The following is a 16,925-nucleotide window of genomic DNA, read 5'->3' on the forward strand; positions in this document are numbered from 1 at the left end:
AGGCAAATCGGATAATAATTGCGACCGGTTTATATGGCAACTGTATCAGGTTATGAACCGACTTGTACTTTATTTGACATAGTTGTTGAAAATAACAATAAAAAACGTCTTGTGAAATTTCAGCCAAATCGGATAGAAATTGAGCCCTCTAGAAGCTCAAGAAGTCAAGTCCCCAGATCTGTTTATATGACAGCAATATCAGGTTATGAACCGATTTGAACCATATTTGGCACAGTTGTTGGATATCGTAACAAAACACGTCGTGCAAAATTTCATTCCAATCGGATAAGAATTGTGCCCTCTAGAGGTTCAAGAATTCAAGACCCCAGATCGGTTTATATGACAGCTATATCAGGTTATGAACCGATTTGAATATTAAGCACAGTTGTTGGATATAATAACAATACTCGTCGTGCAAAATTTCATTCCAATCGGATAAAAATTCCGCACTCTAGAGGCTCAAGAAGTCAAGACCCAAGATCGGTTTATATGGCAGCTATATCAAAACATGGACCGATATGGCCCATTTACAATACCAACCGACCTACACTAATAAGAAGTATTTGTGCAAAATTTCAAGCGGCTAGCTTTACTCCTTCGGAAGTGAGCGTGCTTTCGACAAACAGACAGACGGACGGACATGGCTAGATCGACATAAAATTTCACGACGATCAAGAATATATATACTTTATGGGGTCTCAGACGAATATTTTGAGTAGTTACAATCAGAATGACGAAATTAGTATACCCTCCATCTTATGGTGGAGGGTATAAAAATTAGAATATGGCTATATAAATGGAAGAATTATATAAGGGAATCGCATATAAAAATGAGAATGTGGTAGAAATTAATATTGACAAAAGGAAATGGAAAGACGTGAGTGTGAGCTAATTGAGATGTACAGGAGTCAGAATGAAGTCCGGATATTCTACCAAAGAATTAAACATCAAACCGATGGCTTTGGTGCAGGCACATCCTCCTGCAGAGACAAAGAAGGAAATATGGTAACTGACACAGATAACATGCTGAGGATATGGAAAGAACATTTTACCTAACTGCTAGTGTCCGACGTTGGCGGCGAAGAGGATACTGCAGAACCAATCCATGATGATGGTATGGAATGTTTACCTCCTAGTCAGAATGAGGTCCAAATAGCAGTGACCCGACTAAGGAACAACAAGGCAGCAGTAGACGACGGGTTACCCGCTGATATATTTAAGACCGGAGGCGGCACGCTGATAAGGCGTATGCATCAGCTTGCCTGCGCAATCTGGCTACAAGACAGAATGTGCCAACTACAGAGGAATAAGTCTCCTCTCCATCGCATATAAGATACTGTCGAGCGTACTGTGTGAAAGATTAAAACCTAAAGTCAATGAGATAATTGGGCCCTATCAATGCGGCTTTAGACCTGGCAAATCTACCGTAGACCAGATATTTACACTGCGTCAAATCCAGGAAAAGACCCGAGAGAACAAATCAACACCTACCATCTCTTTGTTGACTACAAAGCCGCCTTCCATACTCCTTTACGTTCAAAGGTATTTCAAGCCATGTCTGAGTTTGGTATCCCTGCAAAATTAATAAGACCCTGCAGGATGCCAATTGCTGATACGCGTTCCTCAGTAAGAATAGGAAAGAATCTCTCCGAACCATTTAATACCAAAGAATCTCTCCGAACCATTTAATACCAAACGACAGGGATGCAGCCTATCGTGTGATTTCTTTAATATCTTGCTGGAGAAGATTATACGAGATGCAGATGTGAATAGATATAGCACACTAATCACAAGAGAACGCATGCTACTCGCCTATGCCGATGACATCGACATCATAGGTCAGTCACCGGAAGTAGTAAGTGCAGCCTTTGAAAGAATCGAAAGAGAGTCAGTGAAGATGGGTCTGGCAATAAATGAAGATAAGACGAAATGGATGGTTTCAACTCCCAACAAGTAAAAAGGCGTTAAGTTCGGCCGGGCCGAACTTTGGATACCCACCACTTCGGGTATATATGTAAACCACCTTTCATCAAAGTCCAGTGAAAATTGCATACCTTATGTCTGCATACCATAGCAGTTATATCGAAATATGATCCGATTTGGACCAAATACTAATAAGTACAAGTCACTGTTTAATTATGTCAAATGTGCCAAATTTCAGCAAAATCGAACAGTAAATGTGGCGTTCATGTGCCAAAGACCCTAAATCGGGGATCGGTCTATATGGCAGCTATATACAAATCTGGACCGATCTGGGCCAAATTGACGAATAATGTCGAAAGGCCTAACACAACTCACTGCCCCAAATTTCAGAAAATTGGATAACAAGTGTGGCTTTTATGGGCCTAAGACCCTAAATCGGAGGATCGGTCTATATGGCAGCTATATCCAAATCTAGACCGATCTGGGTCAAATTGACGAATGATGTCGAAAGGCCTAACATAACTCACTGTCCCAAATTTCAGCAAAATCGGGTAATAAATGTGGCTTTTATGGGCCTAAGACCCTAAATCTGAAGATCGGTCTATATGGCAGCTATATCCAAATCTCGACCGATCTGGGCCAAATTGACGAAGGATGTCGAAGGGCCTAACACAACTCACTGTGCCAAATTTCAGCAAAATCGAACAGTAAATGTGGCGTTCATGTGCCAAAGACCCTAAATCGGGGATCGGTCTATATGGCAGCTATATACAAATCTGGACCGATCTGGGCAAAATTGACGAATAATGTCGAAAGGCCTAACGCAACTCACTGCCCCAAATTTCAGCAAAATCGGATAATAAATGTGGCTTTTATGGGCCTAAGACCCTAAATCGGAGGATCGGTCTATATGGCAGCTATATTCAAATCTAGACCGATCTAAGTCAAATTGACGAATGATGTCGAAAGGCCTAACATAACTCACTGTCCCAAATTTCAGCAAAATCGGATAATAAATGTGGTTTTATGGGCCTAAGACCCTAAATCTGAAGATCGGTCTATATGGCAGCTATATCCAAATCTGGACCGATCTGGACCAAATTGACGAAGGATCTCAAAGGGCCTAACACAGCTAACAGTCCCAAATTTCAGGAAAATCGGACAGTAAATGTGGCTTTTATGCTCCAAAGACCTTAAATTGGCGGATCGGTCTATATGGGGGCTATATCAAGATATAGTCCAATATAGCTCATCTACGAACTTAACCTGCTAATGGACAAGAAAAGAATCTGTGCAAAATTTCAGCTCAATATCTCTATTTTTGAAGACTGTAGCATGATTTCAACAGATAGACGGACGGACATGTCTTGATCGTCTTAGATTTTTACGCTGATCAAGAATATATATACTTTGTATGGTCGGAAATGGATATTTCGATTTGTTGCAAACGGAATGACAAAATGAATATACCCCCATCCTTCGGTGGTGGGTATAAAAAGCCTTGCACAACCGACCAGAAAAAGAAAAAGGAGAAAGTTGGGAACCACAACTTTGAGACAGTCAGTAACTTTATCTACCTCGGCACCGCCGTAACCGAAACGAATGACACCAGTTTTGAGATTAAGCGAACAATAATAATGGCAAACAGATGCTACTTTGGATTAAGTAAGCAGATTAGAAACAAGACCACCTCTCGACAGACGAAGACTACACTTTACAAGACACTGATACTACCCGTGCTGTTATATGGTTCTGAAGCATGGCTACTTGTGAAAGCAGGTGAGGCAGTGCTTGGACTATTTGAGAGAAAGATTCTTCGTAAAATATATGGGCCAGTTTACGTTAATGGAGAATATAGGCGAAGTATGAACCACGAGCTGTATGACGACGATAGCATAGTTACACGCATCAAAATACAACGGATGCGTTGGCTAGGTCATATAGTCAGAATGGATGAAGAAGCTCGAGCATAGAAGTCTTTTGAAGGCAAACACGGTGGTACACGCAAACCGGAAGACCAAAAGCCCGATGGAAAAATCAAGTGGTGGGAGACACCTCGAAACTTGGTGTTAGAGATTTTAGAATGAGAGCAGAAGATCGAGGAACGATATTCTACGTTCGGCTAGTGGAAAAAATATTGTGTCATAGCCAATTAAATATATATGTCATTGTATGTCACTTGTATATACATTTTTATATCAAAGTTTTTATAAATAATTTTAGATTTAAACAATCGCGTACCTAAATTTCAATAATTCCGATTCAATAAAGAGATACGTAATTCACAATAGAAAGAGTTCGAACTATTTTACTCGTTTGGTCCCTGGATAGGAAAAAAAACTCTACATGAGGTTAAAGAAGCTCTGGTAAAAGTGAAATTGTTAAAAGAAATAGCCAAGTACTGCAATGTGACTTATGACAAAGGTGAGCTTGATCCTTCGTTTTACAATAGCATTATTTATCCATTTCACGAAAAGGGAGATATATTACAGCCAGGAAGTTACAGAGGCATATCCTTGATGAATTACCTACCATGGATGGACTGAAAAAAATTGCAAACTCAGTGAATACCAAGCAGGTTTTCGCAAAGACTATTCCACGTCAGATAACGAATGCATTTTTCGTTGATTTTAGAGCTGCTTTCGATAAGATATTACGAAAGGCAATGATGCATAAGCTACGTAGCATTGGTGTATCATCGAAGATTGTAAAATTTATTGAATAAGTGTATGAAAAGACAGATTTCGCAGTATTGTTAGGAGAGGAGATCTCGAATGATTTTTGGACTAATACAGGTGTTAAACGAAATATTGTAGCCGTTGAGTGGAGCGGAAGTATTTTATTTCGCTCCTCAAAGAAAAAAATATATATCCGTATCTCGGATTAGGTACTACCTATTACGAACAAATTGTAAAGCCTTTTGGAGTAGGCTAGGAATGGACTCCAAGACTCAACATCTGCGGTGGTGGTGTTGGACCGTAGCGTGTTGTCCTCCCCTCCTATAGGTGTGGGTGCTTTGGCATCTGTAGTCGAGAGTAATGCTTCAAGCGCACAACTAGTCGTCAAATTAAACAATGAAGAAGAGACGGATAAACCAGAGCGATGCACAGTTCGTCCCCAGCCTTTAAATAAAAGAATTCAGACAGCGACGGTGTCAATGTAATGGTCATCGCAGCCGAATCGAGAGAGGTGCACGACGAAGGAAACAGAGTGTGTACCGGCAGGGCAATCGAGCAAAAGTGCAGGATGCTAGAAGGGATAGAACTGTCATTCCAAGCACTTCTACGGAAGCTGAAAGAAAGAATCAGATTTCCCGAAGAGCATAACACTGCTAAAATAGTGAAGAAGAAAAAGAGCTCCCCGTTTTCAAGTACTCTGGGAAAACTAAGCCAGCCATCCCGCAATGGAGACCTCAGACAGTGTCCTGCGGTGGTAGACATTCGGAACAGGAACGAAGGAAGCGCGCACGGCCCCCGATTCTTCATGGAGGACTGTGACTTCTAATAGGAGGCCACAGCCATCACGGAAGGGGAAGATGGTCGCTGATAATGGTAAGGAGCCACCCTCTTAAGCCAAAGTGGCAAGGAAGCACAACAGAGATGAGCTGACTTATGTAGTCATTAATATCGGCTATGCATCCGGTAGGATTCCACTAGATCATCAGTCCAAAGAGGAGGATCTGGTTAACGATCGGATTTTCGAACATGTGTGGAACTCTGTAGAGGGTTCACCCATACAAATGATGAGTTGCGAGTATAAAGGAGATACATCGATACTCAATGTGTAATATAAACGAAAATGAAAATTTGCAAAACTTTTTAAATTAATGCCCTGTTTTAAGGAAATTTCCAATTCCATACTTTCAAAAGGTTTCGTTTAATGAGAATAATATAATTTGCATTTTAAATGGTCCCATAATTGATTGCAAATCCTTAGCTAACTTTATAAAAATTTGTGTTCAATACAGAGAACAATTGCTGGACGAGTTCAACTTCTAAACCTTTAAATCTGTCACAGAATTAACAATAATATTTGAACTGTAGACTAACGGCCATAGACCAATGTCATAAGAAATATCAATGTGCTATTTTTATTTTTATTCACAGAAATAAAATTGAGTCAGTACTGAAACAATTTCTACTATTTTATCTTCCAATCGTGATTGGAATTATCAAACACTTCCTTCCTATAAGGTTAGATTAAATATAGTAAAGCTCCCTACACACAGTAGCCGCAGGAAAATGTTGAACATCACTTTCATCTCAAATATTTTATACGGGATTTTGAAGTCTGAATTTTTGTTGCGCCGGCTTAATATAACCGTCCCTTCAAGACCAAAGAGAAATTTTCAACTGCTTATCATCAAAGCAATTTTGCAAATAATGATCCTTTTCGTCGTACTTGTTTCGATTATAATAAATATTATCATCTTTTTGATCTTACTGGAGATAGATACTCATTAAAAAGAAAAATTATACTATACATAAATCCTAGTTAAATGTCAATGTTGTTTGTATATATGTATAGTTTGTAAGGATATATGTATAGATAGACTTAAGAATAAAATAAGTAAGAGCGTGCTAAGCTCGGCCGAGCTAAATCTTCAATACCCTCCACCATGGATCGCGTTTATCGAATTTTTTGCGCGGTATCTCTTTTTAGGCAAAAAAAGAATAATGAATAAGAACTGTTATGCTATTCGAGCAATTTCAAATTATAGTCTGATTTGGACCATAAATGAATTGAATACTGAACATTGTAGAAGTCATTGTGTGATATTTCGGTGCATTCGGATAAGAATGAGCCTTGTACGACCTCCAGAAGCAAAATCGGGAGGGTTTATATAGGTGCTATATCAAGCTATAGATCGATTCAGACCATATTGAACACGAATGGGAGAAGCTATTGTACAAAATTTCTGCCAAATCGGATTCGAATTTCGTCCTCTAGAGGCTCAAGAAGTCAATAACCCATGTCGGTTTATATGGCTATGAAATGTGGGCCAGCAGACGGGAGTTCTAGAAAAAACACGATAGTGCCGAAGATGTTGGCCTAACCAACCGCCAAAACGTCCACTAATGGTGTGTTTGTTTCTGTGTCTCCATGTTAAGCAAAACATATGTCTGAGCCAAATTTCAAATTGATCAGCAGAAAACTGCGATATGTACTTTGATTACAAGGAAGAATCTGGCCGAAGTTTGTTCCCATTACTCCTTTATGGAATGTTCTTGGGAAATTTAAAAAATTTGTAAATTCGCGAGATTTGCATTTTCACAGACGATCTTTTCAGCTTCTTTCCCATAACTCAATGGGATAATAATATAATGTTAACTCCACCCAACATCATTTTATACTTCACTGCTGATTGTTGTACAATATTTGCAAACATTATTGTTGTTCTGTAAACTAACAAGATTCACTATATTAGCAACTCAAATTTCTTAACACGTTGTATTTTCATGTTTGCTTTTGTGGACATTCGCTGGGTCGACTCTAACTCCAAATTGTTTCTGTGTTACTGTTACTCATATACCAAATGTTTAATATTTAATACAGCATCTTTGACAGAAAAACAAGAACTTAGGAGGCTTACCATTTTATTTGCTTGTTTTGTCAATAAAATAAAGTATTTTTGTTTTTAGCTTGTGAAGCGTCATAACAAATTAATTCAATTTGAAGGTGGTGGCCGCGGCGACTTGTTTATTCTCTGTTTAGGAGATATACAGACATACTAACATACAACAGAAATAAGCTAGCCAAGAAAATTTATAATGACGAGAATACCACACCAGTTTTTTTTTATTTAAAAACTGCCGAGTAGTAGAAGTTCACGGTAGAATATCATGTTTTTTAGCATCACGACTGAGCTTCATTTAGTATGGGCCATTAAGCAGTCAGATTCATACCACATGAATGTTTGTTTTTATTTCGACTCGCAAATGTTCTGTAGATTATACAGCTTTTGTTATGACATATGTCGATAACATTATATATACTAAAACTCAAAGGACATGTCATCTGGAATGACCTTCCGACTCATCACTTTCTTTGCATATTGCCCAGCTTGAAGGAGATGGCTTAATGTAGGGGGTAAGTCATGCAAATACAAAGTGAGCAGCAAACTCCTGTGTGCTCAGAACGAAGATTCTGGAGAAACTGGTTTCGCGAAACACTTTCAGATGTTGTTTGCATTAATTCCAATTCCAAATCGAAATGAATGTTTTGGAAAATGTTTATCAAAACAAAAAATCGGATCAGTATTTCAGAAATTGCATACATCAGTAGATTGCTTTCGAACAATTATTGCTACCGTTCGTGCTTAAATAAACCTCTTAAATAAAACAACAGTAAAAGTAAAGTACGCAATTGAAAACCATTGTCATATATAATGTTATTTGCTTCGGTACAAAGTGCTTATGTGGTCCTGTTAATAACTTTGGCAGCGGGACTAATTAAGGCCAGGATACACACTGTAAAGCGTAAGTACTTCAAATACTTAATTATGTTAGTTATACCCCATTGACAATGTCTATTGGTCTATTCCAGCGGACTTCTTGACTCAGTGTCAATTGACTGATCCAGAATTAAATGACTGTTTTGGCAGAAATTTTCAAGCCCTTTTCTCGGAATGGAATGATGGTAATTTTTTATTCTTTTATTTTATTTTTAGCCAGCAGCTTTATTCAAATTTGAATATATAATTTTAAATAAGCGGTATAGCAAAAAAACTGGTTTCTTGTTTTTTGCAAATATTAAAATTTTGTCTGGCTATCTAAATAGGGAATGTATTCTAAATCGTAGTTTCTATAATTAGGTTAGAAACCTGAAAATATCTATAGGCTGTGAGGCCTTTCTACATTTTCCGTATTACCACATAATGTGTTGAAAATGTTCAAATAACACATATTGCCCTCTTATTTTTTTTATTATTATTAAAGCATTAAACATATATGATGTTCTTTAATGTTTTAAAAATATAACAACTAAAAACGTCTTGGATACCCACCACCGTGGATATATTATTCATCCTATGTTATTATAACTCCACTACCATATCCATAGTTACATCTAAATGGGTAACAGTTTCAGCGAAATCAAGCAATAAATCAGCTTTTTATGGGATTAAGACCCTCAATTGCAACATCGGTCTATATGCCAGCTATATCTATATAGTCTGATCTGGATCATATTTGGATCGGATGTCGGAAAGCTTTAAACAACCCACTATTTTAAATTTCAACGAAATCGGGTAATTAATAAAGCTTTTATGATTTATAGACCCTTAACCGGCAGATTTGTTTACATCGCAGCTATATCTTAATATCGTCCGATCTTAACCATGTGTGAGTCAGATTGCGATAGGCTTAAAACATCTCTAAGGTTAAAATTTGTGCGAAATGGGGTAATATATAAAGCTTTTATGGGTTTCAAACCGTAAAATGATAATCGGTCTATATGACAGCTTTATCTAAATGTAGCCCGATCTATAACATACATAGGTCGAATGTCGGGAGGCTTAAAATAACTCACTGTTTCAAATTTCAGCAAAATCGGGTAATAAATAAAGGTTTTATGTGCTGTTGGGAGGCTTGAATAATTCACTGTTTCAAATTTCAGCGAAATCATGCAAAAATCAAAGCTTTTATGTGCTTTAGACCCTTTATCAGCAGACCGGTCTATATGGCAGCTATATCCAAATATGGTCCGATCCGAACCATATTTAGGTCGAATATCGGGAGGTTTAAAACAATTCATTTTTTTCAAATTTCAGCGAAATCGTGTAATAAATAAAGCTTTTATAGGATATATACCCTTTATCGGCAGGTCGGTCTATATGACAGCTTTATCTAAATATAGTCCGATCTGAACTATATTTGGGTCGGATGTCATGGGGCTTATAACAACGCACTGCTTTAAATTTCAGCGAAATCGGATAATAAATAAAGCTTTTTGTGCTGTAGACCCCTTATCTGCAGATCGGTCTATATAACAGCTATATCCAAATATGATCCAATCTGAACCATATTTGGGTCGGATGTTGGGAGGCTTAAAATAACTCACTGTTTCAAATTTCAACGAAATTGGGTAATAAATAAAGCTTTTATGGGCTTTAGACTCTGATCGGTCTATATGGCAGCTTTATCTACATATCGTCTGATGTAAACTATTTTTGGGTCGAATGTCGGGAGGCTTAAAACAATGCATAGTTTCAAATATCGGCGAAATTGGGTAATAAATAAACCTTTTATGATTTATAGACCCCCTACCGGTAAAGGATCTATATGGTAGCTATATATAAATTTATTTGTGTCGGATTTCGGGAGGCTTATCGACAGATCAGTCTATATAGCAGCTATATCCAAATATGGTCCGATCTTAACCATATTTGGGTGGAATGTTGGTAGACTTCAAATAACTCACTGTTTCAAATTTCAGCGAAATCGGGAAATAAATAAGCTTTTATGGGCTTTAGACACTCTATCGGCAGATCGGTCTATATGGCAGCTTTATCCAAATATAGTCCGATCTGAACTATATTTGGGTCGAATGTCGGGAGAGTTAAAACAATGTATTGTTTTGATCGGCAGATCGGTCTATATGACAGTTTTATCTAAACAAGTTGCTAGACTAAGAATCATCATATTCAAATTTTCTATTACCAATTGGCTGCGTGTTTTTTTATACCCTCCACCATAAGATGGGGGGTATACTAATTTCGTCATTCTGTTTGTAACTACTCGAAATATTCGTCTGAGACCCCATAAAGTATATATATTCTTGATCGTCGTGACATTTTATGTCGATCTAGCCATGTCCGTCCGTCTGTCCGTCCGTCCGTCCGTCTGTCTGTCGAAAGCACGCTAACTTCCGAAGGAGTAAAGCTAGCCGCTTGAAATTTTGCACAAATACTTCTTATTAGTGTAGGTCGGTTGGTATTGTAAATGGGCCATATCGGTCCATGTTTTGATATAGCTGCCATATAAACCGATCTTGGGTCTTGACTTCTTGAGCCTCTATAGTGCGCAATTCTTATCCGATTGGAATGAAATTTTGCACGACGTGTTTCGTTATGATATCCAACATCTGTGCCAAGTATAGTTCAAATCGGTCCATAACCTGATATAGCTGCCATATAAACCGATCTTGGGTCTTGACTTCTTGAGCCTATAGAGTGCGCAATTCTTATCCGATCAGAATGAAATTTTGCACGACGTGTTTTGTTATTATACCCAACAACTGTGCCAAATATGGTTCAAATCGGTTCATAACCTGATATAGCTGCCATATAAACCGATTTTGGGTCTTGACTTCTTGAGCCTCTAGAGGGCACAATTCTTATCCGATTTGAATGAATTTTGGCACGAAGTATTTCGTTATGATATCCAACAACTGTGCCAAGTATGGTTGAAATCGGTCCATAACCTGACATAGCTGTCATATAAACAGATCTGGGGATTTGACTTCTTGAGCTTCTAGAGGACGCAATTCCTATCCGATTTGGCTGAAATTTTGCATGACGTATTTTATTTTTACTTTCAACAACTGTGTCAAATAAGGTTCAAATCGGTTCATAACCTGATATAGCTGCCATATAAACCGATCTGGGATCTTGACTTCTTGACCCCTAGAGGTCGCAATTATTATCCGATATGCTTGAAATTTTGTTTGACGGATCCTCTCATGACCATCAACAAACGTGTTTATTATGGTCTGAATCGGTTTATAGCCCGATACAGATCCCATATAAATCATTCTCTCTATTTTAATTCGTGAGCCCCAATGGGCGCAATTCTTATTCGAATTGGCTGAAATTTTACACAGGTCTCCAACATATAATTTAATTGTGGTCCGAACCGGACCATATCTTGATATCGTTTTAATAGCAGAGCAACTCTTTTCTTATATCCTTTTTAGCCTAAGAAGAGATGCCGGGAAAACAACTCGACAAATGCGATCCATGGTGGAGGGTATATAAGATTCGGCCCGGCCGAACTTAGCACGCTTTTACTTGTTTTTTTTTTTTTTTTTTTTTTTTGTTTAAGAGATTTTTCGGATATAAATCGAAATAACAACAAACATTTTAATTTCAGATGACACTGGTTTATATTCGGTTGGCGCTTTGGATCCTCTTTTCATAAAAGATCTCAATATTGATCACGATCTAAGCCCCCCTGTTTCGATACACGCCAATTTACATAATCTAGAAGTGCGGGGATTGGGCGATATACACGTGGACCACTTTAGGTAGGTAAATCATTGTAATTAACATCCCGATATCGTGTTACTAATAGATTTTTAATTCCAGTTTTGACATAAACAAATTAATAGCAACATCTACACTGGTTGTGCCCAAATTGAACATCAATTCTGACTACAGCATCAAAGGTAGAATCTTAAGTTTGGCTCTGAATGGAAATGGCAAAGCGTTCATCCGTGCCGGTATGTATAATAACTACAATAAAAGCAAACTAATTTAAATCTTTGTTGGTCACAAGTCAATACTTAAATGAAACCCACAACTACATAGTCGATTAAATGCCGTACCTGAAATCAAAATGATGGCGAAAAATATTTTCAAGTAATTTTATTAATTTGGTGAAAGCATCAACAATCGCTCAAAGTTTTCAAATTTTTTAATTTGGCAAAAAGAACGGTTGGAGAATTCTAATTTCCAAAAACGAGCGATATTTGAAAATATAGTCATTACGTTAAACTGGTAAAATAAGCCGCCGTTAAAAAATATTTTCAAGCATTAGATGGTTATTTGCACGTAGCAGAAATCTCCCTAGCCGGCGACGGTCTTCATCAAGGGATGGGGCAGAACATTTGCGACGGAACGAATGTTGGAGTGGTTGGTTTTGTTGGCAGTCTGCCATCAGACAAACTCAGACGTTTTTGTCCATTGTGATACCACAGGAACAGAACCATCCAGATCGCTTTTAAAGCCCACCAACTTGCAAATGTTCGCATCAGCTAAATCAGACAGGTTCTCAAAGAAAAGGGAACCTAAAGTGGAACTCCTTCTGACTGCCAGTGCGACACACACACAGAAGATGTTCTATAGTCTCTTCTTCTTCGATGTCCTCACAGCTTCTGCTAAAGTAGTTACTGGCAACATTCAGTCTGTCAGCATATTTTCCGATTAGACAGTGACCTGTCATGACAGACACAATGATTGAGACGTCTTTTCTAGCCGGTGACCGCAAAGCGGTAGACCTCTTCTGGTCTAGATTTGTGGCCATCAATCATTCGTAGTACCTTCGGGCATGGTCCTGAAAACTTAGCTTACATGTCGCAAGACACATACCCAGAGATCCCAGTTTCTCTGGAATGTGTAAGAACTCGCTAGCTCGTCCGCTTTAGAATTCCCTGGGATATCTCTGTGACCCGGCTCCCACAAAAGGTGAATTTTGAACTGTTCAGCATCTCGTTCAGAGATCTGGGACAGGCAAGGGTGGTTTTTGTGTTCAGAAATGCTTTCACCAGGGATTTAATGGCTGCCTGAATGTCTGAGGAGATATTTTTGCCACTCGTCGTTATGACACTATATCTTAGCCATTCCACCACTTTCTTAATTGGAAAGTCGGTCGTCTAGTTTGGAACCATCTGTTTAGAAGTCTATGTAACGTCTATTACCAGGGATCGCTTCTATCAGGTATCAGTGGTACAGAACTTTTTATCAAAAAGCGGCTCAGTTAGGGTGTAAACCATACTGCCTGCAACATCGGATATTGTATCAAGAATAACACAGTGTCCGTAGCCGCCACATGACCAAAGAGAAACCACTCTTAGTCTCACGGCAGTGGTCACAGCAATTTGTCTGGCCGCAATGTCCAGATTAGATGTAACTTTAAATTCAGTGCATCAAATGGTGTCGTCCTCAGCGCGGTTGTGATGCACAAACAAGCCATCCTTTGGATCCTGTTGAGTATTGAGCAGTAGGTGGACTTTTGAAGCGCCGTCCACCAGACCACAAAACCATATTGCATTATTGGTCTGACAACTACAGTATATACCCACTGCATGACGCGCGGTCTAAACCCCCATCTGATGTCAATGGCCCTTTTGCAGGTGTGTCGGGCATGAGTAGGGCCCTTTCCAAAATGTTGGATTTGAAGATCAAATTACTGTCCAGCAAAATACCCAGGCATTTTTCGCTTTTTGTATATGTTACATTCTCTCCTCCCAAGGAGACAAGTGCCACTGAAGGCAACGTGTATCTCCTGCTGAAAAGACCTACTGCTCTCTTGCAGGGATTTATGCCTAGACCACCTTCGGTAGCCCACTTCGCTGTTGCACCAAGATTTGGTCGCTGAGAAGTGGGAAGTCTTCAAAAGGGAACAGAAGGAGGAAGGAACGCTCCTTGTGCTTGGCATTGATCAAGTCTCCGTGACAAGTTTGGCTAAGTCTGAAGGCATGGCGCACTACGCGAGCAAGGCTTTCTTTTTGTAGATTGGGAAAACAAGGATAGGCAAAAACCCTCATATTGAGACATCAGGCCGTGCAGTGGCAGGTGACTCAATACCGCCTAACAAACAGGAGGCTGACGACGAGACCATCACCGACTGTCCCTTGGAACAATGATGTTGATCAATGGCTTATCATTACAGAATTTGTGGTGAAAGTATCCTCAATGTTAACCCAGAAATGCCTGAAATATGCCTGTGCACGAGGAAGACAAAGGTGGGCCAATTTGACACCACTTTTCAAGACGATTTCGATATCTGATATGGTCAAATACTTAGGAGGGATCTTGGATAGGAATTTAATTGGAAGGAGCGTACTGAGAAGGCTCACAGATGTTGGGCACATTGTAGACGGGAAGTAGGCTCGAAACGGGGCTGAATCCGATGATAGTTCAATGGCTCCATAGGAGCGTGATAAGACCGATACTTACCTACGTCTCAGTAGTTTGTTGGAAACATGTTGCAGTAGTTCAGAAAACACGTAGTCTTGGCATAGGCAGAGCGATGAGGACCACGCCCACCAGGGCACTGGAGATTATTCTATATATCCGACCCATAGACATACAGATTATGTGCGAGGTAGCCACAGCGCCTGTGGGACTTAACGCGATGGGAGAATGGATTGAGGATAGGAGCATCTCATATCATCACGGTATAATCGAAGCGACGGAAGAAAATGGAAGAGGTCTCCGAACGGATACCTAAGACGACTCTTGAGGTGTTTTTTTGTTTTCTTTATTTCAGCGAAGGTTTTTCATTTAAATACTTCCAACTAACTTAAGTAATGAAATAGTACTAATATAGATGTAAGGTTATATTACTATATCTTTAATAACTAATTTTGTCTAACATATAAAACCATTTTACCTAAATAAACAAACAAACAAAAAAAGGACATCTTTCAAATAATCGGTTTATGATTAACTCCATAACCACTATATAAATTGCATTTTGGGCTTATGATAAATCCAAATTGTAAAATTTTTATTCAATAACACAAATTCCTTTATAGAACCGATTTCAGAAAATGTTTTAATTGAATGTACAAATTAATTAATTGAACCTAGTTTTTATTTTTTTCTGTGTGACGTCTCCAAGTAAAGCGCCAGTATGGGTTCTTTCAATTGTCCTTATCAAGCAACATATTTTCTCGGAGAAGTTGGGGATGGATTTATCTTCTCTCCTATTTCATGTTATTCCAAAATTGGATATCAACTTCCTGATTTGGGATTATTCTTGAGTGGGGTGAAAAAATCTGTTAGCAATTAACGCCCTTCCTTTGCCTTTCCTAAAATGAACCGCTTCCAGAATATAGCCGTTATCTGGCCGTCGAAAAAACAGTTAGTTGAGCCACTCTCCTTTATTAGTTAACAGTATATATTTACAGTATTATGTTAACAAAATAATACTTATGAATTTTTTAAATAATTAACTTTTTTGATTTCTCATTATTTCAGATCATCTTGAAATCAAGTTAGTAATGGGCTTCAAGCTCCGCGATGAAGACGGTTTCACATTTGCCGATATAGAGGAACTCTATGTGGATATTAAAGAAGTTGGCGGCTTTGGCATACGATTGGATAATCTCTTTCATGGACATGAAGTTTTAGAAGAGAGTGCCAATGCGGTCTTTAATGACAATTGGCATGAATTCTACGAAATTTTGCGTCCTGCTATAAAGGTGGCCATCGAGACTATCATGACGGACCGTCTTTCAAAATTATTTTCGTATATACCGGCTACATATTTCATTGAAGATATTCCAACGGCAGCAAACTATAATGGATGGGAATAAACAATGTAAAATAATAATGAAGTAAAAGTTGCATTATATGCAAATGATTGAGCATCTCATTATATATAGTAGTTCTGTTTGTTTGTATGTTAAGACAGAATATAAATTAATAATAAATATCTAATACGGATCAATGGCACAAGCAAAGTTGATTAAAAATAAATGTTTCTTCTTCCTCGATGCCATTTCCCCCCTCTTAGCGATTGCATCACTATGATTATTGATTATATTCCACCTCCATATCCTTGTTTGAATCGTTGAGTGGATCGACCCGCAAGAATATCTATTCACCTCGAAATAGGAAAGCATTTTACGGCCACTCAGACGACAACATTGGTCTCCGTCTGTTTCCAGTGGAGCGGAATAGTTGAAGACCGGGAGTAGAACAGACTCCAAAGCACAGTTTTCTTTTGAAACCTCGACTGGTAAAGTGGCTATGCCTAACTCCAGTGGAATATAAGCGATTGGTTTGCGGAGGCTTTTGACGATTCGGGTCTTGAGAACACGACCGATCAAATGTTTTCTTTCTATACCCTAGGCACCGCCTATCATTCCCTGGGGTATAGGCCTTCTCTGACAAAATCATAGGCCGCTCAAAAGAGGAGAAATTATAAAAGGCGTCTTGTTCTCCAGTGAACAGAGAGGCTTCATTCGACTTATCCTAAAAGTACGTTTACATTGAAAATAAATCCAAAAACCTACTGCGTTTGAGATAATTTAAGTGACATACACTTATCGTA

At 38.6% G+C, this 16,925-nt stretch overlaps 1 protein-coding gene across 1 annotated transcript; it reads left to right on the forward strand.

Moving 5' to 3' along the window:
- The first annotated feature begins 8,001 nt into the window (after positions 1 to 8,001).
- On the forward strand, positions 8,002 to 16,270 carry LOC106094549 (uncharacterized). Its single transcript, XM_059361351.1, has 5 exons — positions 8,002 to 8,402; positions 8,470 to 8,562; positions 12,015 to 12,168; positions 12,230 to 12,363; positions 15,848 to 16,270. The coding sequence occupies exons 1-5, from the start codon at positions 8,312 to 8,314 to the stop codon at positions 16,183 to 16,185; spliced, it is 810 nt and encodes a 269-aa protein (XP_059217334.1). The 5' UTR covers positions 8,002 to 8,311; the 3' UTR covers positions 16,186 to 16,270.
- The last annotated feature ends 655 nt before the right edge of the window (positions 16,271 to 16,925 follow it).

This window comes from Stomoxys calcitrans, chromosome 2, assembly GCF_963082655.1.
Source record: "Stomoxys calcitrans chromosome 2, idStoCalc2.1, whole genome shotgun sequence".
Classification (NCBI taxonomy): Eukaryota; Metazoa; Arthropoda; class Insecta; order Diptera; family Muscidae; genus Stomoxys; species Stomoxys calcitrans.